The sequence below is a fragment of the Vidua macroura genome, chromosome 6 (assembly GCF_024509145.1).
Source record: "Vidua macroura isolate BioBank_ID:100142 chromosome 6, ASM2450914v1, whole genome shotgun sequence".
Taxonomy (NCBI): Eukaryota; Metazoa; Chordata; class Aves; order Passeriformes; family Viduidae; genus Vidua; species Vidua macroura.
In genome coordinates, this window is record NC_071576.1 from 15,162,917 (window position 1) to 15,187,166 (window position 24,250).

The 24,250-nt window shown below is 38.6% G+C and overlaps 1 protein-coding gene across 3 annotated transcripts in view; it reads right to left on the bottom strand.

The window, feature by feature from the left end:
* Positions 1–22,785, bottom strand: part of PPP4R4 (protein phosphatase 4 regulatory subunit 4) — a 58,861-nt gene extending 36,076 nt beyond the window's left edge. For all 3 annotated transcript variants that reach the window (XM_053980864.1, XM_053980863.1, XM_053980865.1), the window contains exons 1-3: positions 22,671–22,785; positions 22,101–22,174; positions 1,016–1,118 (exon numbers count right to left, since the gene is read on the bottom strand). In XM_053980864.1, coding sequence (XP_053836839.1) covers positions 1,016–1,118; positions 22,101–22,174; positions 22,671–22,781 — 288 coding nt within the window. In that variant the 5' untranslated portion in view covers positions 22,782–22,785. The remainder of the gene's footprint in view (positions 1–1,015; positions 1,119–22,100; positions 22,175–22,670) is intronic.
* Positions 22,786–24,250: the final 1,465 nt, after the last annotated feature.

A 24,250-nucleotide genomic window follows, 5' to 3' on the forward strand; every position in this document is an offset into this window, starting at 1 on the left:
ACTTTAATGTTTTCTAAACCATCTGTCAGTCTATACCAGTCCTTAGTCCTGAGAAGAGCTATTTCTTGACCATTTCTTGACCATCTAAATAAACAGATAAAAGTTGGAACAGCTCCTTTTAAGAAACAGACGTCTCCCGAGATCACAGATGCTTCATAACATGAAGTTGAGAGGTGATGTCTGATATTTGCAGAAGGCTGGAAGGGTCTTTCTGGAGGGCATTTTGTCCAATCCCCCTGCTCAACCAGAGCCAGTCACAGCTAAGACATGCCCAGACTGCTTTCGAATATCTCCAAGGAGGAAGACAATAACTTCTTTAAGCAACTTGTGCTACTCCTCAGTCACCCTCACAGTGAAAAAGTGACTCCTGTTGCTCAGAAGAAACCTCCTGTGTTTCTGTTTGTGCGCATTGTACCAACACTTGCAGTTCTGTCACTGGGTACCATTGCAAAGAGCGTATCTCTGTCTTTGCTTTGTCAGGTATTTGTATACATTGATAAGGCCCTCTCCAACCCTCTTCTTCTGCAGGGGTCCTAGAGGTCATGAGCATTATTAAGTTTTGCATTTGCATTTATCACAGCTAGCAGTGACTTAATAAAAATATGGAGGGCAGAATGTGAAACTGCACAGACAGCTAAAAGCAAAGTATACTCTTATGGACAGCACCCTGAAGATCTTAATATTTGGATGAAAGGAGATCAATAACATCAGAATCAAACATTATGACTGAATAGACTTCAAAAAGAATTCTCAAAAAAGCTGTCAAAACACTGGTAAATCTTTAGAACATTTAAGCAGTATTAATTCTGCTCTTTTTTCCCCTGTTGTAACAATTTTTAAGAAATTATAATACCTGTAATACTTTGTAAGTTCAGCAAATTAATGCAGAAGACCTATTGGACATACACCTCCTAGAGACTGAGTTTGCAATAAAAGAGGGATTTTTCTTTTCCTTTGTTAAAATAATTAAACTGGCAGAAAAAGATACATTGAAACCTCAACACACAAAACTTACTCTGATTTTTGGTAAAACCCGACGAAGTGTTTCTGCAGGATTCTGTCGCATAAGGACTGGAAGATTTGCCACCACACTTGTTCCTTGGATATCCTGACCAGAACTTACAAAAACATAAACATACAATACATTACTCACTATGATGTTTACAAGCTCATGGCTTTCATTAGAAAACAAAACAAAACCAAACCTACACTACTCAGGTTTTTCATGCAAGCAAAGAGGCTTTTTTTTTTTAAATAATGTGTGGTAAAAGACTACATTTTAAAATATCAACCTATCAAGCTATTGTATATCATTTCCTACATGCAATGTTTTAATTTTTAGTGTAGCTTTGCATAAAAATATGAAACTTTTGAAAGATCTTTTCAAACCAGATGACCAAGGCAGTGGTTTCATGGAATCTTTTGCCTTATGGCAATACAAGGGATAAACCAAAGGAAGGGGGCAAATAGAAGATATACATGAAAATAACACACAGTGTACAGCATTTTAACAGAAATCTACCATTATTTCCTTTTTGTAGAGAAAGCAGTCAGATGTATAGTCATATGCACACAAACATGATTTTAAAAGGATGTAAAAACCTTGGTTAAATTACAGATCTTGTACCTTTCTCCTCATTCTGTCTCTCTCAATGGTATCCCACAATTGAAAAAGGAAACAAAAAAAAAAAAAAGCAGGATGGGAAGGAAATGGTAGGCAGCAATGAAAAAAGTATGAGGTAAAAAGAAAAATTATTCAAGTGGATCAAATCCTAGAATAGAATCAGAAAGCAAGAGGGTCTGGATGCCAAAATTAAAACTAAACATCAACACATCCTTTTTCTTTGGCAAGGCATGCATATCTTTGTGTTATCCAGTAGTAATGCAAAAAGCCAAGGTAACTTGGAGAAGCTATTTAATTGAAACTTTATTAATTTTGTATCAAGATGGAAGAAACCCTAACTGCTAAAAAATGCAAACAAAATGCTACCTTTATCCATCAAAATGTAAAGAAAAGGGAAGCATTTCCCTTTAAACCAGAAATTCTTAGTATCTGGCCTACTGCCAATTAAGAAAGTGAAGCAGGAGGCATTTCAACACCTACGCAGTCTGTAATTTTCCAACTGCAGAAGATTTTTCTTCTATTTCTACCAAATGAGCTGCACCATAGATTTTCTTTAAATATTGAAGACTCCAGAATTATAGTGAATTATTGCTAAATGCTCAGACGTACCCATTTTTGTACTAATAAACAAATTAAAATAAATGCTAAATCTTTTCTTCAGAGTCACAATAAGCTCAGTGTTTTGAAGGCACTATTCCTTTATTAACAGTGCTAACTATAGAAGAACACAACAGAGCCCTATACTTAGAAGCAATTTAGCTCAGCCTCCTTTGTGCTAGCAAAATCCACATACCATTTAAATATAAAACTTCAGTATTCATCTTCTGAGTTCATTCTACAGGAGATTCCAGTGACTTAGCAATGATGAGAATCCTCATGCAGGGAGGAAAGTTGGGGAAGGCCTCAACACTCTTGTCCTAATATTTCCTTCCTCTGCAACAGCAGCTGCTTGCTGCTGGCCAGTGGTACCAGATGTGGTCTAACTGTAAGACCCATTGGAAAGCACTTTTCAAACACTTCTCAAGCACAAGCACAACACTAAGCCTTCTCCTTCGAGCCCCTGCATTTTCTTTTACTTGTTTCTTTTACCATATAAAATGAAGTCCACATAATAATTGTGATGTCTTGATACTGAAACAAATCCTCCTAGAAACCATTTACAAACATATGAAGGACAGAAACATGCCTGCGAGTAGTCACCCTGGTTTTGTGAAGGGGAAATCAATCCTGACCTACCAACTTGACAACATGATGACTGGCTGAGAGGGTGGAAGTTGTTTAACTTATTTTAGCAAGGCTGTTGACATTGTCTCCCATCATATCCCCATAGATAAACTGATGAAGTACAAGCTGGACAAATGGAAAGTGATGTGGACTGAAAGCTGAATGAACTATTGAGCCTAAAGGGCTGTGATTAGTGGCAAAGAAGCCAGCCACAGGTGGTTTACCTCATGGTTTACCTTACTGGGGGCAATAAAGTTTTCATTAATGACCTGGGGGATGGGACAGAGTGCACCCTCAGTATGCAGATGACACAAAACCAGAAGGAGGTGTTGACCAGAAGACTGGTGACTCAAGAAGCTGGAGAAACAAACCAAGAGGGATCTTACAGAGTCCAGCAGCAGGAAATGCAAGTTCTATAGCTGTGGCAGAACAGCCCTATGCTGTTTTGATCCAGATCAAATTCAATACTCAGGAAATTCCACTTAAACCTTAAAAAAACACAAATTCTTCTATGTCAGAGTATTCAAATAATGGAAAGAGTTGCCCACACAGGTGGTGCAGTCTCCATCCATACAATTTAAAATCCTGAGTTCAGGACAAGACTGAATATATTGCTCTAATTGACACTACTTTGAGCAGGAAGATGACCTCCAGAGATCCCTTCCCACAACTATACTATGATTTTATTCAGGGTACGTGTTGCCAATTTTGCAAACTTTCATGAAGCTCAAGGAAGACAATAAGATTTCTTATATTAATTTTTAAAGTGCTTTTAAAAACAGACTCTACAAGATAGGAACAAAGAAAAATTTTTAAGTCCCTGGATACTCAATTAGAAACATTTCTATCTGGAAATGGATGCAAGGACTACAACTCCTTCTGCAGCATGAAGAATGAAGATTAGTCACTAAGTGTACTGCCAGACAATATTACCACAAAGGATTTTGAAAAAGAAAAGACAGATTTACATTTTTCTCTTCTTTATTCACACTAGCTTATAAAACATGATGGCAGGAGCAGAACACATTATTGTAAAGAAGACTGAGGGTACAATGTTTACCCAAGCTCTAACTAAAGCTCTGTTTGTGTAAAGGCTTTTCTTTCACACTGTGGCTAACTTACTTTCTTTTTTTTGTGTAAAGGCTTTTCTTTCACACTGTGGCACCAGTTCGGCAAAAATGATTTGTTAAATAGCCATTGTTGAATCAACCACTCAAGTGTGTGCCCTGTGTAAACAGAAGTTCTGATGAGTGGCTGGAGGGAATTACAGTGTTAACACCCTTCAACTGACATTATTTTCAGTGCAAGATTCTATAATGTTCTAGGTTGGTCCGAATCTGAATTTGTTGAAGACAGAAGTAAAAATTTAGCAATTTCAACGAGTGAGGGATTAGAACACCACAATTTAAAAAAAAAATATTAAAGTATTCAGTAACAAACTGGGTATTAGGAAAATGAAATTCACAAACTCTTGAACTTGAAAAAGGGTGTCCACAGTTGTGGGAATATTTGGACACTTTCATAACTCATCTGGACAATGTCTTGAGCAATGTGATCTAACATCAAATGGCATCAGACTTGGAAAGTTGGCTCTGCTTTAACCAGGGCAGTGGACCAAATGACTTCCAGGGGTCCCCACCCACCTAAACTATTCTGTGACTGGGATTCATAAATCCTAGAGTTAATTTCCTATTTGTATGAAAGCTCAGTATCTGACAGAATTTAGCCTTTTCAGAATTATTCCTTCAATCCTCCCTCCAGGATTTCTGTTTTCCTGTACAATCTACAGTTGCCAAGGTAAACTAGAAATCAGATAAATATTTCCGTCAATAACATAAAAGTGTGTGGCTCATAAGACTTCCTTTGAGAATCATCTTTAGTTTATTGTGAAAAATCTACATGGTCTACATATTAAATAAGAAGAAACTAATCTGATTTTAGTACATATCTGAACTTACACCACTACATGTGAAACTTCTACTGTAATTAAAGTAAGAACCAAAACCCAAGATTTAGCTGCACAGTAGTTCTGTATTCATAGCAACCTTGTTTACCAGGATAGGTTTGGTCAACTGAATTCTCTTATTTTTGTTTCCTTGCTGAATATCTGTCAAAGAGAGAAAGAAGAATTTCTAACTCATACAGATACCTCTTTCTGTTTCTGAACCAAAACAAATACATTATAATGACACAATAATTTCTTTCTTCCTAATATCATCAGATCTGTGAGTTTATACATTAATTATTATGTGTAAACATTAAGCTTTTCTCCCTTGAATTTTAAGAAAAGTTTCAAGAATGTAACTGCCTCAAAGGAACACATTTTTCCTCTCAAATATTACCTCAATATCAACATTACAATCTCCTAGAAGATAAATATTTCTTCTTCCTTACAGGTCTTATAACACATATTGCATTTTGTATGGTTTCTAGGTAGAATTAATTTTGGCATTTTTTATTTTGAGTCTGAATGAGAAAAGTAAAGCCAGTCTTTTTATTTCAAGATCAAGATAATACCATTTCCCATTCCTAGGTGATATAGCAAAAATGAGCTACGAGCGGGTATTATCTTTCATTCTGCCAGTCTTCATTCACTGATCCAGAACTTATAATTTTCACATTCAACAATATTTGTCATGTTCACAGCATGCATTATGTACTACAAGAAGTCTTCTGAAAAAGTACAAGGCCTATGATTTTTCTAAACCGAAAGGTAAAAAAAAAAAAAAAAAAAAAAAATTAAAAAAAAAAAACCAAAAAATCACAGATACTGACTGAATTCTAGAAGAGTAAATGACTTCTGTTGACCTAAATTTCTCTTGTTTTTTTTATCAGTATACTTCATGCACACAGAGAGGAAAACTTTAAATTACCTAATAAGTATTAAAATCTACTTATAGCCTTCTGCAGTTTGTGGGTCTTACCTGTGTAGAGCATTATAAACAACAGATCCCAAAGCTTCCACTTTGTTACTGTGTGTATTTCTATCATGCCTTCTCAGCCCTTCTGACTATAGCATATTCCATCTTGAATCAATTCCATACTTTTTTTTTCATAGCAACTCTAATCTAACAGTCCTAGAAGTTGATGAGAATTTCTAAAAAAAAAAAGAAATCTGTAGCTGTACATTGAAAACTCTCCTTTCTAAACTGACTCACAGGTCCAAAAAAATTGTTTATTTTTTCAAGATTTATTGACCGCTCTAACAGAAGCTGCCACTTCATCTCAACCCTTGCTACGAGTCTCTTCATGCTATTAAGAAAAGCATATTAAAGTTAGGAAAGCAACTGTTAACTGGTCTCTGCCTATATCTGCTTGGCTTCATAAAAAAGACCTTTCTGTACATACAAGAGTTGAAGACCATGGTAAAAGCCTCAATAACCCCAGCCTTTTAGAGTGAAGGTAAAAGTAGAACTTCTTACCAATCTTTCAAAAAATTCAAACTTTTTAGAATAGCCTTATAATCCCCGTAACAAAATCCTACTAACAGTAGAACACAGACAAATGGTAAACAAAACAGACTTTGTATGTGAGTTGACCAGCCCTTTTCAAAATCACAGACACTGGATCAAAAGAAAATGCAAATGTAAAAGAACCTTAGAGACACTAAAAAAAACGCTGAGTACAGAATGAAAGTACAGGGAATTAGTACAGTGACTGAATGAAAAGCCACAAGAAAAGAAAAATAAAAAAGGGTAAAGAGAGAGTTTGAAGTTTTTGATCACAGCATTTTCTTCATATGCAAGAAAACCATAACTAGGTATCTTAGATATATTTTATATAGATATCTACATATTTTAAGTAGATAGGCATCATATCTAATAATACAAGCTAAGCTTACGTTCTAAATTGAAAAATATAGGAGTCAAATTGTAAGCACCGAAAAATATATCTAAAATTTTAGAAACAATTTGAAGTTTTAGCTGTAGAAGTAGCTTTATTCCTAGCCAAGGAAATCTAACTATGGGCTCAGAATGGCTTTCAACAGTTCATATTAAATTTCTATCAAATTACTGCTGTTATACTCAAAGGGCCTGATGACTCAAAAGAAAAAAATAATTAGGAAGTGAACATGAAACAGTGAACTTACTACATATAAGAGCTAGATTTTAGACAAGTTAGAAGTGGAAAGCTCTGCTGGTTCACATTCTATTCATTATTCAAGAAGTATACATAGCTTCAATACTCATACTTTCAAGTAATTTGGACTCATATTTTCAAGTGTACTCATATTTTCAAGTACACTGGACAGCTGCTTCAGACTGATGCAGTTCCATGCATCAGCAATACAACCTCAAACAGCTGACTCTAGTGCTGCTTTCTCATATATCAAAAGCAACCACAGATCGAAGGCAGCTTTCTGAGGCAAATACACAAATAACTAAAAACTGCTTCAATTTCAAGATGTTCCTGATTCATGTTCTGTCAAACAAAAAAGTCTTTTACTTGCTTTATTTTCACTTTATAAAGTAGGATAAAATTCAGCTACTTAATTAAATAAAAGAGTTACAGTCATGTCTCTCAAACAACATATTTGTTCCACATTGGAGTGGACAATCAAGCCAGGTAATAAAATTAACATAATAAATAAATTGAAGTGGCGACACAAATCTTTCAAATTTCCAGCTCTCTGACAGAATAATTTCAAACAGATATATAAAAATGAGCATTACATATACAGGTAATTAATCCATATCTGCATTCTTTATAAAACCATTATCACCAGAATCCTCCTGCCTCCCTGTGCTGGTTTGGCCTGGGGTAGAGTTAATTTTCTCCCCAGTGGCTGGTATAGGGCTGTGTTTTGTATTCGTGCTGAAGACAGGGTAGGTAACAAAGAGATGTTTTTGTTATTGCTGAGGAGGGCTTACACAGAGCCAAGGCCTTTTCTGCTCCACGTTAGGGAGGAGACATGGGAGACTGGGGGGAGACACAGCCAGGAGAGGTGATCCAAACTGACTGAAGGGATATTCCAGACCACATGGCATCATGTTCAGTATATAAAGTGGGGGGGGGGGGGGAGGGAAAGGAGGAAGGAGGAACATTTAGAATGATGGTGTTTCACTTTCCAAGTCACCATTACACACGACAGGGCCATGGTCTCCTGGAGCTGCCTGCCTGTGGGAAGCAGTGAATTTGCTTTGCTTTGCTTGTATGTATGGCTTTTGCTTTCCCTATTAAATTGTTTTTATCTCAGCCCACAAGCTTTCCAGCTTTTACCCTTCTGATTCTCCCCCAGTGAGTGAGTGGCTGTGTGGGGCTTGGCAGCTGTCTGGGGTTAATCCAGGACACTACTCAATTATGTTTAGGTAACTGTAGTAGTCCTAGTAACATTCCCTATCTTCAAATCCCTACAGTCATCTTAAATAGCCTTTTGCTACACTATTTTTTCCTCAGATAGTCATATTAACTTATTTCTAGTGGTACAGTTATCCCAGAAAGAGTTTGACATTCTGCAATGGAAAGAATAAACAAAAACATTTACCAGTAATTCCACCCACATTTACTAAAATTAGTCCAGAATCATCTCTGAAGAAGAGAGTATCTCTTTCCTTTGAATGCAAATCAAATATGCTCAGCTGCATAGATCCTTCACAGCATATATTCAGCATTAACCACCAGAATTCCTGGCTTATCTATTTACTATGTTGATATCAATATCATTATATGAAAGAAAAAGTAACACAGAAAAATTATGTTAAAAAGCATCCATTGATACAATACTATTTGCATGCCATTCACCTGCCCTCCTCCCTGTGGTTTGTTTGTAACTGAAAAAGAACTTTAACTGATCACTGAAAGGTTTGGGACAATAAATTTTTAGTCTAAGCTCATGGTGAAATATTAACACAATATATTATTTTCATGGACAATACTTTTATTAGCTATCTAAAGAGGCATCCATGCAAATGGATATCGACTGGCAGAATTTATCATACACATAGCCCACAGTGCTTAAGCTATCAATGTTATTCTAGTGCATAAAGAACTCCAAAGTTCTAGACAACTTTCACTGGACCAACATAGTCTTTACAGATGTCACATAAACCATCTCTGTTGGTATTCACTGTGCAGTCCCATGAAAATAATGAGCTTAAGGCAAACTCTCAGTCACAGCAATGAGGGCGAAGAAAATGAAATGAAGAAAGGGGAAGGAATAACATTTGGGGGAAAACACCTTTACCAAAAAGCAGGTAAACTGAGTCATGAACATCTCAAATGACCTATCAAGTACTAAACTCTAGTTAGAATCTTTTTCAGCTCATGGGTTTTACGGATGTGGGGCATTATACCAAATAGATCCAAAAGCTGCCACGTTCCAATTGTTCATTTAAAAAGACCAAAAACAACTTCTTCATTTAATAAGGAAGATGAGACACTGAAGATGTTTTTACTTAAAGCCCCCAGCATTTGCAATAAATATGTAAGATACAAAGATCTGTGTATTAATTTTATTGATCTATCTACCCTCTAACACATCATTATCAAACAGGTGGAATAGTTTAAGTGATCAAAGTACAAGTGTATTTATCCACAATAAGAGTTGATTTTTACATAGCAGTATGCATCTAATGATTTATTACAAACTGATGGTGCAAGTATTTTCTTTCAATACAACAAGCATGCAGGGTTCAAAAGATTTTACAAGTAACCCTTAAAATACACCTAAGTTTGCTTTACATGGTGATAAAAACAAGAAGAAATAGACAAACTCTTGGGTTAAAACCTGCAGTAAAGAAGCAGATTAATTTTAAGTAGCTATCATTCTTTTCTCCATTGATTTAGTGACTATCAATAGCTGCAGTTTGAAAAATACAAAAACAAAATTAAATCTTGTCCTGAATCTAACTATAGTCTAACTAACTTCTAGTTCCCAAAATGGCAGAGAAATAGGTGTCCTAATCCTGAGCTTTGAAATAAAATTACATAAAAGAGATTAACTGTTTGTAACAGAAGAATTTTGGTGTGAGCAGCAATCAGGCAATGACTCATGTTTTGCTATTTCATATGGACATAAATCCTCCCCCTCAAAAAGCTCAGTTACAATTTCAGCAGGGAAAATGGCAGCTTTTGTGTTTCTCCATTTAAAGACAGGATTTTTATCTCCAAGCCTGCCCAACAATGTAAACAATATTATCATGCAAAAAAGTGTATTAAAGCAGATGCCTTTCACATTTTACATATGTTTATTCTGCCAGAAACAATACAATCAACCCCTATTTACAACAAAAATACAATTAGCATGTTTAAAGCATTTCCTTTCTGTCCCTACTTGAGCTTACTCAATATACTCTTGGTAACAGAAGTTACCAAGCAATTTCACTAAGGAGGAGGAAAAAAAACAAAGCCAGAAAATCTGACCACAAGTTAGTCAGCTGTGCTTCTCATGCAGCACAGACAAACAGTAAAACATTTTGTAGGCATAAACTACTGCAAGCAAATGCAATTGTTTTATTGAGTGCAACATCACTTTTGCTGTGCAGCTCTGTTAATATAAATTGTGTTATCAAATTCTTTGATCCACCTTGAATCCAACTTTCCTGGTCTACTCCAACTGGTAAAGAGAAATGTTTTGGAATTAAACAAGCAGCTTTGAATAACCTATATTTAATAGTAGCATAAACTGGTGGCTCTAGTGCTTAATGTTGTTCTTTGTTGTTCAACAATAGCCATGGGGAGGCAGCAGGGGTGGGGAGAGGGAGAAACTAATTGATATCTACCTAAATGATTTACTGGTTTTACTTAAAAAAATGTTGAATTTTTACTAGAGGTATAATTGACAATCTGGACACAAAGCTACTCAGATAAACAAAAGTCCTCCAAGATTTTCTGTTTATACCTTTTCTCTTGGACTATCACATAAACCCTGTGGAAATTTATGCAATTTTATTTAAAGCTGCATTGCTTTGCCATTTAAAAAACTAAAAAAAAAAATATATAATTCTGATTTAAGACAGACTGGTGATAGAAGGAAATTCTTTTCTTTTTTTCCCCAACAATCAAATAGGAGATTTAACTCTAAAAACTTATGAGAAAAATGCCTTAGGAAAAAATGCTGTATTGGTTTATTTCCAAAGTTAGAAGTATTTTCTTAAACTGGATGATTCTTGAAAAATGGATAAGGACAAGAAGAATGCATAAATTACTTTTTTCCCTATTAGAAAGAATGTAAGACTATGCTCTTTGAGACTGCAGCCTTTCTTCACCATTACACATTATGTTGACTTTGCAATGTGGGTCACCTTCATTTATAGAATCTTACAAACACAGTCAGTTTAAAAAAAAAAAATATCTGAAGTCTTACAACAAACCTCTGTTACTCAGCTTGGACTCACACATACTTAAAATGATGCAATTCCATTCATGCCAGTTCATCTACCCCTGCTTACACACTGCCTAAATCTGACTTAGAGCAAATTCAAGAACAAGTAGAAGAACATGAAAGTAGGCATTACATAGAAACACTGAGGCTAAATTCACACTGTAAGTAACATGTTTCTGTAAACAAAGCAACTGCAATTTTGGAATTATGCAATGACTAAGAAAAACTGTCTATGTGTATGTCTATGTTAGGAAAGGTAATATAAGGGATAGATGGGCAAAACATTTCCAACAACAGTCAATGAGTTCAGTAAAGCAGAGCAATTACCCTTGGTCCTGCTCTGAATTGATACAACTGACAAGGAATGACTCAGCTACACTGTACCTGAGAGTTGTACACATCCTCAGCAACCACAGTCACACAACATGGAATAAACAAAACTGCTGCTGGAATAACTGCTACCAAGATACAGGGACATATCCCAAGCCTGATATTTTTATTTCTTTACATTAACCCCTCATAGGGTAATGTTTCGCAAAGAGAAACATGCAGAAGCATTTATTTGAATGTAAAAGAAGCTAAATAGAATAATTTAAAGAATACCTGCATCATCAAGAGTCCATTCAAATAATAACATGGATGTGAAACATCTGGTACCTTCTGCTTGTGTAAAAGTATCAGGCAAAAAAGCCTCAGGCAGATGTATCCAGGAGATCTAGCAAAAGTTTTCAATTCCCTTCCTTCATACTGTTTAATTATCACTCTTAAAACAGAAAAACATTTTTCTTCCATATACAAGGGTGGATAGGCCATAGGGAATTAGCATTCAAAGGCAAAGATTCCATCCTGTCAAAGTTTGGTTTTCAAAGCCTGCAAAGGATACTGTTACTATTCAGACTGCAAAGACATATTCCACAACCTGATCTAGGAAGGTAAAGATACATTAAGGGGAAGGAGAGGAGAATCAAGATGTAAGAATGCCAGTGACACATTAATTCTCAAAGGGTAAATTTCAAGAAAAACTCAGTTATGAACAATCCCCATCAATGTGCTTCTGTATTACTGGTGGTTTTTTAAAATCTTTGCCTGAGGACATAACTGTCTTTGGCTAGAGATGCCAGTTCTGGCCTCAGTTTTTGAATCTGAAGTGACCTTCTTATTCAGGTACAGAGTCCTACAATTGACTATAATTAAAACAGTTCTTTAGCTGTAATATGGGTTTTGCCAGACTATGTCAATAGAAGCCCTTGCTATAGAAATTACTTCAATTTCCTTTTCTGTTTGTCCTCAAGAACTAAAGAGAACTTCTCTTATACAAAAAAAAAAAAAAAAAAATGCCCCTAAAAGATTAAATAAGATGCTCCTACCAAGATTGGAGAACTTCTCAATGAATAATGCAGACTTCTTTGAATTGCTTAGTCTCAAGGTCTGTCTATATTTCCATTCTGTTTTCACAGTGAAAAAATTTCTGTCTAAGTGGTTACATGATCCCGGTTTTGATTCCTGTGACATAAAGCTTTGGGCTCCAAGGCTTGACAAAATCCAGGGTAAGTCAGTGCTGGCATTTAGAGTACCAGCTGGTGGAACAAGGAAAAAAACATTAATATTACTAAAGTTAACCCTAAAAATAGATAAATGAACTATTATACAAGTTTACCCCAGAGAGCAGGATTAATTTTAAATCTCAACAAAGCTATTTCTTGTCTCGTTCCAAATTCTTCTGTCACAGCATATCTACAAAGGCACAGATACAGGCCCAAGACTGCAGTCCTAGTTCCTTAAGTCCTAAAGTTGTAATCAGAATTTCACCTCAGTAAAACAACTTCACATAAAGTTTACAGTGTAAGAATATGAACCAATATATAATGGAGTTCCATCTACCTTGCTCTGCGGAGATTCAGAAAAACTTTTGAACAGCCCTGAATGCAAAAATACAGGATGTATCAGCATATCAGCATTAGGAGTCACTCTTCTTAAGAGTCTCAGAGTACTCCGATTTTTTGGAACAGGTGCATGGTACTAAATTGCTTTTAGGGAAAGAGTAACTGAATCAGTAACTGCTGTTTCTTCTTTGTGCTAGCAACATATGGAGTCAGAGTGCAGGGCCACAGAAACATCACATCATGACATGTGAAGGGCTTCCTATGCCTACAACAAAGTAGTCCTCAAAACACCAGAAGGAATTTGCAAGAAAAACGTGTTCAGCAAATAAGGAATTTGTTGAATGTTCACATTTAGAGGACAGTGGTCATTGTCTCAGAGTCTCAATGGACATCAGTGATGAGTAGTGTCCCTGAGAGGTCCAGTACTGGGACCAGTGTCATTCAGTATCTTCATTAATGGTACAGACAAAAGGATTGAGTGCTGCCTCAGCAAGTCTGCCACCAACACCAAGCTGAGCATTGCTAGAACATCATGAGGTTTAACGAGACCAAGTGCAAGGTGCTACACCTGGGTCAGGGCAAACCCTGTTATCAATACAGGCCAGGGGATGAACAGATCAGAGCAGCCCTGCTGGGAAAGATTTGGGGGTGTTTGTGGGAGAGAGGCTGGATGTGAGCTGGCTGCGTGCACTGTGCAATAGCTCAGAAAGCCAGTTGTCTCCTGGGCTGCATGGCTCCAAAGCAGCGTGGCCAGCAAAGCACATGACTCTGTCCCTCTACCCTTGCTCTCATGAGACCCAATCTGGAGTGCTGGGTCAGGTTGCCTCAGCAGAGAAAGGACATCAATGTGTTTGAAGAAGGAGGGTAACAAAGATCCTGTCCAGAGGAGGGTCTCAAAGACAACTAAAGGAATAGAGCATCTCTCCTGTGAGGAAAGGCTGAGAGAATTGGGTTGTTCAGCCCGAGGAAGAGAGCAGCCTCTTACAGAAACCTTACAGTACCTAAAGGGGTCCTACAGGAAAAAGCTGAAAAAAGACTTCTTGCAAGGGCATGTAGTGATAGGACAAACAGAGATGGCTTCAAACTGAGAGTAGGTTTAAATTGAGTATTAGGAAGAAATTCTTTACTGTGAGGGTGGAGAGGCACTGGAAGAGGTTGCCCAGAGTTCCCAACCATGGAAGCATCTATAGCCATGTTGGATGGGGCCTTGAGCAAAGTGGCCTAGCTGAAAGTGTCTCTGCCCATGGCACGGGGTTGGTATTAGATGACCTTTGATCCCTTCTGACCCCAGCCATTTAAAGATTCTATAAAAATTGACTAGAGATTTGTGTTTTGGTCACTAGCATACAACAGTCATTATTTTACAGGGTACTATCATGTGAAAGCATATTGAGACTAGCCAAAAATGGACAGCTTGATCTACTCTTTGAAGAGTCTGTACCTTTGATGTATTCTAACACAAAATATTATATTTTCCCATCTACATCTTCATAGATGCATTTCCAGGTCCTGAAAAAAATTAGTCCAATATTATCATCTCTTGCCAAATCAGGCAAATGAACAAATTTAAATTAGTAATATTGAGCAAGCATGAGGATAAAAGCTCCTTATGCACACAAAATGTTTTTATAAACACTTGGAATTTTCTAAGGAAGGTGATATAAAGAATTATTGTATTTATACATGAATTATGTGACACCTAAAATGAACTGTGCAACTGTTAAACCTATTTATTAAATGCCATTGCTCATCCAAACAAAAACAAAAGAAACTCACTCTCCTGCTGGGTAATGCTATATATGTATGGGATCCATCATGTAGAAAGAAAGAAATATAGGAAATATTTTTCTGGATATTCCTATGTCAAACATTTCTAGGAGAGGATGATAAGGTTTTCCTAGGACAACAAATTATATTTAGAATTTAAGGAAACCCACAGATTTTTCAACTGTGTTTGATATTCAAAAATATATCTAGTTTCTCCTTATTACGTCATGAGCAAAGAAGCTCTGAAACACAAATCTAATTGACATCTCCAGAGAAAAATCTGACAACACATAAGGAAGAGCTACCTGGTCTCTCACACCACAGCTCAGGCAGACTTCCAAATCTCACACAGACCTGATCTCCCTTTTATGAGCAGGTGAACCAAGCAGGGGTGGTGTAGGGTGTGGCTACAGGCTACACTGCCTTCAGCAAAGCCTTTGACACTGTTTCCCACATCTTTCTCCTGGAGCAGCAGCCAGCTTCCCACTCACTGCGTTGAGAACTGGCTGGAAGGCTGGAGGCAGAGAGGGGTGGTGAATGGTGCTGCACTCAGTTGGCAGATGGTCACTAGTGGTGTTCCCCAGGGCTCAGTGCTGGAGACAGCCCTGTCTGATAACTTCACCAATGATCTGGACAAAGGGATCAAGGGCACCCTTGGTTGGTTTGCAGATGACACCAAGTTCAGGGGGAATGTCAGTATGCTGGAGGGTAGGAAGGTTCTGCAGGGAGATCTGGACAAGCTGGATCCATGGGCTGAGGCTAGTGGCAAGAGGTTCAACAAGTCCAAGTGTCAGGTTCTGCACTGGGGCCACAGCAACCCCACACAGCACTACAGGCTGAGGGCACAATGGCTGGAAAAGGACCTGGGAACTGCAGGTTGACAGTGGCTGAACATGAGCCAGCCATGCCCAGGTGGCCAAGAAGGCCAATGGCATCCTGGCCTGTGTCAGCAATAATGTGGCCAGCAGGACCAGGGCAGGGATTGTCCCCCTGTACTCAGCACTGGTGAGGCCACACCTCGAATGCTGTGTTCAGTTCTGGGCTCCTCATGACAAGAGACACTGAGGGGCTGGAGCGTGTCCAGAGAAGGGCAACAGAGCTGGGGAAGGGTCCAGAACACAAGACTTGTGAGGAGCAGCTGAGGGAGCTGGGAGCTGGGGGTGTTTAGCCCGGAGAAGAGGAGGCTCAGGGGTGACCTTATTACTTTCCACAGCCACCTGAAAGGGGTTTGGAGCCAGGTGGGGGATTAGACTCTTCTCTCAGGCAACAAGTGGCAGGATGAGAGGACGTGGCCTCAAGCTGTGTCAGGGGATGTTCAAGTTGAAGATCAAGAAGAATTTCTTAATAGAAGGGGTAGTTAAGGCTGCCCAGAGCAGTGGTGGATTCTCCATCCCTGGAAGTGTCCAAAAAATGACAGGGTATTGCACATAGTGCTATAGTTTATTTGACTGGTGGTGTTTATTCAAAGGTTGGACTCAATGACCTTAGTGGTCTTTTCCAACTGTAATGATTCTTTAGGTCCATTTTATGTCAAAGGCCTTGTTATACAAACAACAGCTGATACTTTCTATCCTGTGGTCATTTCAACCAGTACTTTACTTCACAGATTCAAAGTATACCTTCAAAATTAGAGTATGAACTAAATCTGGTTTGCTATTGACAGGAGAGTCATCTACCAGCTGTGACTTCTTGTTTATGTTCCCATTTATAGTAGCACAAGCAGTTGCATTTTATTCCACACTTCGTTGGAAGCAAGCATCTGAAAAATTTGTTAGAATTAGCATGCATTCCCTAATCTGACTGTGAGATTGTGTGGCTGCAATAGCATCAGTGCTGGTACACAAAACTTACCAGTAACATGCAGTCACATAATGAAAGGAGAGGTGAGCTCCTCTCTAATATCAGGAAAGCTTCTTTCAGCTTAACTTGACTGTGAAACCAGACACCAGGAAACCATAACTTCATAAATACCATAAGCCAGCCAAAGTTTCAGGCATTTCACTCCCTCCCAAGCATTGTTTCCATGCTGCTATTCAATTCATTTGTGATGGCACAGGTTTTTTTTAAGGTCTACAAAGTCCTGGACCACAGAGTTGATCAGTTTTAAAACTATCCATCATTTTCAGGCTTTGCCTCAGGTAAAGTCCCCAGTGTGCTGTGCAGGCAAAAGGGCAAACATAGCACAAACACTAGAATAGGGAGAGGACTGGCACTGTCATCTTCCTACTGTAGCCTGAGAAAGAAAACTGAAATTTTTCTCTTTCCTTTTTTTTTTTTTAATGTTTCTCAATGCACTACATTAACTCTGCTCTGTATATTCACAGCTGGTTCCTCAGCTGCAGTTTCAACTCAGCAAATATGATTAACAGAAGTATTTGTACCAATTTAAATTTCAATAAAAGAATGTGACTTAGCAACACTTTAGGAGTCTACAGGTACACCTTTTACTTTAAGGTGAAAAAATCCATTTTATACTCATTAGTTAATTTGCATAACACATTTAAGGTCAAACAAATTGTTCATCTGTCCAACTAAGTGAATCAGAATTAAACTTTTATAAAACTTAAGTTGCAATCTGAAAAATAAAAGATGGGGAAAATGAATAAATACCTTTTATGTTGATATTTACAACTTGGCAGGACAGATGGAAGAACTATTTTCCAATATGCTGAGCATTACAGCTGGTTTGTTCAGTATAACAGTATGCATCAGAATCATAAACTGTGTAACTGGAACTGAGTTGCCAGATTTCATTATTATGTAACACACACAAAAAAACCTGATAGAATGCAGAAAATCAGCTCCTAAAGTTACATGTAAATGAAAGCTTTCATTTAAAATCAAATTATTTTGAAGTTATTTGCCTGTACCTACAGAAAAATTAAATTTTCCAAAATTAACACCATCACTAAAAACCAGACAAAAAAATCTCACAAACTTTTAAATAGTAGTGGTTTTGACATTCACAATCAACAACATAAAATGCATTAAAAGATGTTTAGAATTTGAGAATGCTTTAGCTAATCAAGGATAGCTTGTACAATAAAGTACAACTTTTCTTGTTGTTGCTGTGGCCTTTTTAAGTCACCATAACTTTAGAGGCACTGAATTCTTTCCAGTCTAGACAGAGTATCTATTGTGTCTTCAAAAACTGTGTTAAATGTTTTAGAAAGGGATTGTGTTGTTTTCTACACTGATAGATAGGATCTCTCCATAAAAAATAGTTTTGTTCCCGAAAGGGTGAATAATTCAATCTTCCACCTTGATAACTCATTATTACCATGTTATTTTGAGAATGACACAAATGTCAAGGTCTGGAAGCTTTAACACTAAGCAGGCACAAATGAAAAAAAAAAAAAGTAGTTGAATACAAAATCATACAGTACACATAACAATGTAAAAGCCCTAGGGAAATCTATCAGAAAAGTCCTCAGAAAACAAACCACCCTGCAGTGCATATGCCAGTAAGCATCCAGAACCAGATTCTCATCAGGCAAATACCTACTTTGGGCTGTATACCATAAAAGAGTGAGCTACGGTAAGGCAAATTAATGTAAGTAGTAAAATGAATCAAGCATCAGAAAACATGGAAACTCATTACAGGCAAAAGTTCACAGGAGTTATAAAAATTATTGTCCCTGAGCTGCTTATTGCCACTGGTAGAGGTCACAATGCTCTGAGGTGGAAGGCAAACTATTCAGTTGCTTCAGTGTGTTCCAGCAGCTTCTCTTAATCTGCTGGTTTTATGATAAGCCATCAATCTTGACACTGACTTGGTTAAGACACACAGCTACTTTGCTGTCTTTGTCCTTCTGTTGGGCCAGCATCACGCAAAGCACAGACAGAATACAACTCTTCAGTAATTCCTGTTAGAGGCTCCAGAAACCACCAAACACACAAGCTGAAGCTCTAAAACATAGATCTGAGACACTCAAATGCCTCTCCCTCCCTAAGTCCCTAAACCCATTTGATTTAAATGAGAAGTTCATAAACATCCCTGGCAGTTTGGTCTAAGGAAGCCCAGTTCCTCTACCAGAATCAAGGTTAAATTAGATTAAAACAAATTACAGTCCACTTTGTTACCACAGTCTTATTAAATTAGAACTTGCTCAGTCTAATTGCAGAATGGTACCTAATTAAAACTGAGTATTCTGGGAATCAGCAATTTAAAGCAGAAGTTCACTTACGCTCAAGTCGTATTAAAGTAACCCTAGTCACCAGGAGAGCTACTACATCCTCTCCTTTTGCTTGCAGAACTGTTTCTATATCCACATGATGTAGCAAATTAAAGAGTCGATTTATCTGAAAATTAATGCGACTAGAAATTTTCAGCTTTAGCTAGATCTTATCAATCTACCTCATTACATAGTTATCTGAAAAATAGTACTAGCACAAAAGGGGAGACTGAAAGCAAAGACATTGACTAGAAATAATAATGAGAGAGAGATTAACTTTTCAGGATTATCAAAATTACAATTATCACTTTAGAATATGAAACCAAATTATGATAGGCAACCACAAAAAAACAATTACAATGAAATCATGTCTCTTGGAAGTGAGATCTCACACACGATCAAAGTATCAATGCACTTACCACGTGCCAAAAGCATTTGTAGGTTTATAACTATATCATACTTAAGAGAACACAATGAACAGAAATTTACAAAATCTGTGACCATATATCATGGCTAGACACAGACAAGACACTGTGGAAATACTCATTAGATGGTTACAAATACATACCAGATGAGCAAAGCAATTAACTTTACAATATCAAGTGAAAGACCACACCAAAAACTGTACGGTACTACTGGCAAATGAGAAGTGAAGAACACAAGAAGTGAAAAGAGAAGAATAACTGATGAAACTCTGAGAGTTGGAAATTAATACCTTCTCATATGTACAGTAAGTAAGACTCAGTCACTAGGGAAAAAAAAGAAAATCTATCCTCTCCAACATGGATCTCAATGCACCCATTTTCAGACTACTATAGTAAAAGACTTCAGGAGCAGAAATCTTCTAAAAACAAGTATCTAGCAATCATACAACAACTCTGCATATAAGCAAATCCAAGTTCAAAGGTTGGGAAGAGGAGGAGAAGTTGGGGAGAGGTTTTAGAAAGAAAGGATGTGAAAAGAGAAGAAAGTGGTTGAGTTTTTTTTGTTCAGAATGAAAGCCTTTAAAATGTGAAGACTCCTTCTGAACTTTCCCAGAAAATCACTAGTAAACATTAGCTTTGCTGTAGCGTACAAAGGTTTTATCCGTTATTAATCAGCTCCATTGCACTGTACAAGCAACACTGACGATACCTCAGCAAATTAAAATCTTCAACTTGCAGATTAGGGTGCAATAAGCAAATGACAATACAAAAGACATTGTGACAATAGTAGTGTTTTGGTGTCACCTGTAGATATTTAAGATGAGAGATCTGCTTTCTATTATTGTTCTTGTATATTTTTAATGTATATGGAGATAACACCATCCTTTCCAAATGGGATACAACAGAGGTGTCATAACAATTTGTTTCAATCTCAGCAAAGCTATTTCTATAGACAGATTTTCAGAAAAGGCAGTGGCTTTTTGGATAAGATCAAGATTAGTCCCACATAAGGAACAACCTGAAGGACAGTGAATAATGCATCTGTGTGAGAAAATAAGGCACAGAAAGACTGGAGTGACATTACTATCAAACAGCAACAGGCAGGTATATTGTATTAAAATAGATGAAAAATTCCTGACTAGCCAAAAGCACATACTCTTGTATAGTCTATAAAAGGTATTACTAGGTTACAGGCAGCTTTTCAATTCTGCTTTTACTCTACTCAGTACAATGACAGCAACATGCTATTCAACAGCAACAGCTTCCACTGGATTACTGAATTAACATACACGCACAGTAAGACTAGCTTACAAAAAGCCTACCAAGCAGAGTTGAAGGTACCTTTCAGCAATGAGAACAATGCAGAGGGAAAAATGAATGTTTTATTAAATGGAAAAGAATGTTATGTCTCGAACAGCTGCTCAAGTAGAGAAGATAAAGATGTCAGGAGAAGGCCAGGTTGAAAAGCAATTGATAAAATGAAAGACATGAAGTGGAACCTTTTGCCATTTAAAAAGGCAATGAACTGGTTAGGACATATATGCTGGAAATGTGGTCTTTAACTGGAAAAAGAGCAAAGAAATTTGCTACCACACTGGGAAAGAAAAAAAAAAAAAATCACCTATGCTGGTTGTTGTGAGGTAAAACCCAGAATGGACACACATCCTTTCAGTGATAGGTACCACATGCAAACTGTTTCCTCCAAATTTCTCTACAGTTAACAGACTGCTTTGATTACAGCAACTAAGAGCAAAGCAAGTTTTAAAATCCTCTATTTAATAAATTTCAGCATAAAAAAACACCCAATCCATAAACAGAAGTCAGTATCAAAAGCAGTACCAGAGGACAAAAATGATAACTTAAAAATAATGCCATGCACCCCAAAAAGAGAAAACTCTACCACCAAGAATATCTATTCTAAATACTGAGCAGAGGCATAGACTAGAAAAGCACTTAAAATAGCCGAATAAGCAAACTGAGAGGGAGCTGCAGCTGGTTCTCCAATTACTAGGTATTGTTTAAAAATGCATATTCAACTCAAAATCACCCAGAACATTTGTACGCTCAAAGATGACTTACACAGTAGTTGAAAGATTCATGCTTTAAACTACCAAATTTAAGTTATTCAAATAGCCGCAAATAAATACTTTCAACAAGGATGATGAAAACCAGAACAGAGGGAAGTATTAACACAGTATTTCCTACAGTAATTTCTAAGTACTATAGAACTAATCTCAAGTTTTCTCGTCTGAAAGTCCAAACACACACAGGATGCTAGAACAGCTGTGTTACCAACCTGTGTTAACTGCCCATGTGTGAATATTTGCTTGGAGTGAGTATGAACCCCCTGAATTTTTGGTATTAATAACATTGACACTCAGGGAATCTTGCAAAATCGACTGCAGGAGGAAAGATGATTAAGTACAACTCTGTGCTGGTGAGGAACATATTAAAAGCTCAGAAATTCTTATACATGTACACACACCCCCCCATTATAGGGTGATTTTTTTGTAAACTACAGTACCTATTTTCATCTTGCCTGTCTGTATGCTTAACATAATTGACGGTGAAAGAACTACTAATAGACAGAAAATTAAAGGAGTGAAGAGTAAAACACTAAAAAAGCTGTATGTAAACATGATGGTCAGCAATGTTTCACAGCAACACTTTAGGAAATACCTGAGTAGATAAACTGCCCTTTCAATATCACTGAGTTCTTCATCAACTGTCAATCTTTCTATTTCTTCTGGCGTCTGTCAAGTGTGAAATAGAGATTATGAGTTTACAATGCCTGACTACTTCACTGTTTTAGTCTTAAAACAACCCCTTTCTCCCCACACATACAGGGAGAGCTTAATGAGTAATCTGAATTTATTCATGAAACCTCTAGCCAACATTTCAAATTCAATCAAATAAATCTTTCACCAGGAAAAGATAGAATGCCAGAGAAGTACAGTTTCAAGTCAGACACTATCACTATTAAATAAGTGGCATATAATTTCATCTAAAGATCCAAGCTAGTCTATTTGTTCCCATCTTGATAATCTTATATTGAAAACATCAAATCCCTGCTACATAGAAATCGAAATTGTTTATTCTAAAATGACTGACAACAATGTTTCATATCCTGGTGCTGTTAAAAAAAAAAAAGCCACAAAAAACCCCGGTCTATTCGCTTATTTGTGCATAATTAAAACAGACACAGTTTAAAATGGATTTTAAAGCACCGTTCTTTTTCGAGGTATATACCTTCAGGCTCCTGCGTACTGGCCTCTCTATAATAGTTAGTTCCTGCAGGTCTTCTATGTATCCAAAAATGCTATGACTAAAATCCATTTTGGAGAAGATTATTGGGCGCATGTAACAACTAAAGCCTTCGGCAGCCGACGCTGTCCCCGAGCCTCACATCGCACGGAGGGCGGCAGGACCGAAGCCCCGCGGCGCTCCCGCGGCCGGCAGCAGCCCCGGCTCGGCGCGCACACTGCGGCAGCGCCGGGCGGCCGCCGCCCCCGCCCAGCCTCCTGCCGGCAAACTTTCCGCTCCGCCCGGGCGGGCAGGCGGCGGGGCCGGCGCCCGCAGCCCCGACAGCCCGCTGCGGCCGCTGGTGCCTCGGCGGGCGGGAGTTTCGAGCCAAGTTTGCCCTCGTCGCTGGCCACCGCTGTCCGCAGCGAGGGCGCGGGTACCGGGGAGCCCCCGGGCGGCAGAAGGGCCGGGCGGAGCCCTCGGCTGCGGGCTCGCGCCTCACCGGCGGGGCAGGAGGGCAGGGCAGGGCGCGGAGCGGAGCGAAACAGCCCCTCCGCGGTGCCCTGGTGCCGCCTCTCCGCCCGCCCCGGGAGGAGGGACGGTCGCCGTGGTGCAGTGACGCTCCCCGCCCCCGTCCCGCGGCGCAGCCCCTCGGCTCCCTCCCCGGGTGAGCGCCGCAGCCGCCGGCCGGGACAGCTCCAGCCCCGCCGAGCCGGTCTCCGGGGCAACGCGGCGCTACCGCGGCCTCCGCGGGGCAGGGCAGCGCCGGGCGCGGCAGCGGCGGAACGCGCGGAGGCGCGGCCCCCTCAGCGCCCGGGCCCGCGCGGGGCTGCCCGGCCGCGGTGCGGCCTCGGGGGCTGCCCCTCGCTCGGCCGCTGCTCCTCGGCCCCTCCCCTGGGGGGCGCCGCGTTCCCCGCCAGCGGCGCTGGGACCCCCCACCAGTGTCGCCCGTCTCACAGCTGTGTCAAAGCAGAATTACACCGGAGAAACTGAAAACAAGTGCTGCTTTTAATGAAAAGTCCAAAACAGGTTCCTCCCCCAATGAACGCTTTTATATTAATGTTAAAAAAAAAAAAAAAATACATCTTTGGCAGTAAACTGTGAAACTCTGACGAAGTCATCACACTCTTCACAAATTCTCATTCTTCACCTTCTGCATTCTAGACCCAGGTTGCACACCCTCACACTCACAGCAGTGAGAGATTCCAATAGGGATAGTTTTCCTCATATATGCAATTAGGCCTTGGATGCCTTTACCATTTTGGCTCACAAATGTGGATTGCCTTGGGGGCTTAAGGGAGAGTACTTTTTTCAAAATAAAAGTATGCTAATTACCTCTGATTCATATTCAAATAAGCATGGAAAATCTTTAAAAACTTAGCAAGAGAGCTTCTTTTGGGGTGGGTTAGTGATGCAAAATGCATACAGGACAAGAATCATCATACAGAGTTAGATTCAGCATTTACTGACGCAAGTAATTCACCAGACCTCTAGACAGTGGCTTTTGCAATGTTTATCTGAACACAACAGCCACACTAAGAGCAGAAATTTAAAAACCTGTAAATATTTCACAAGGGCTTATTTGA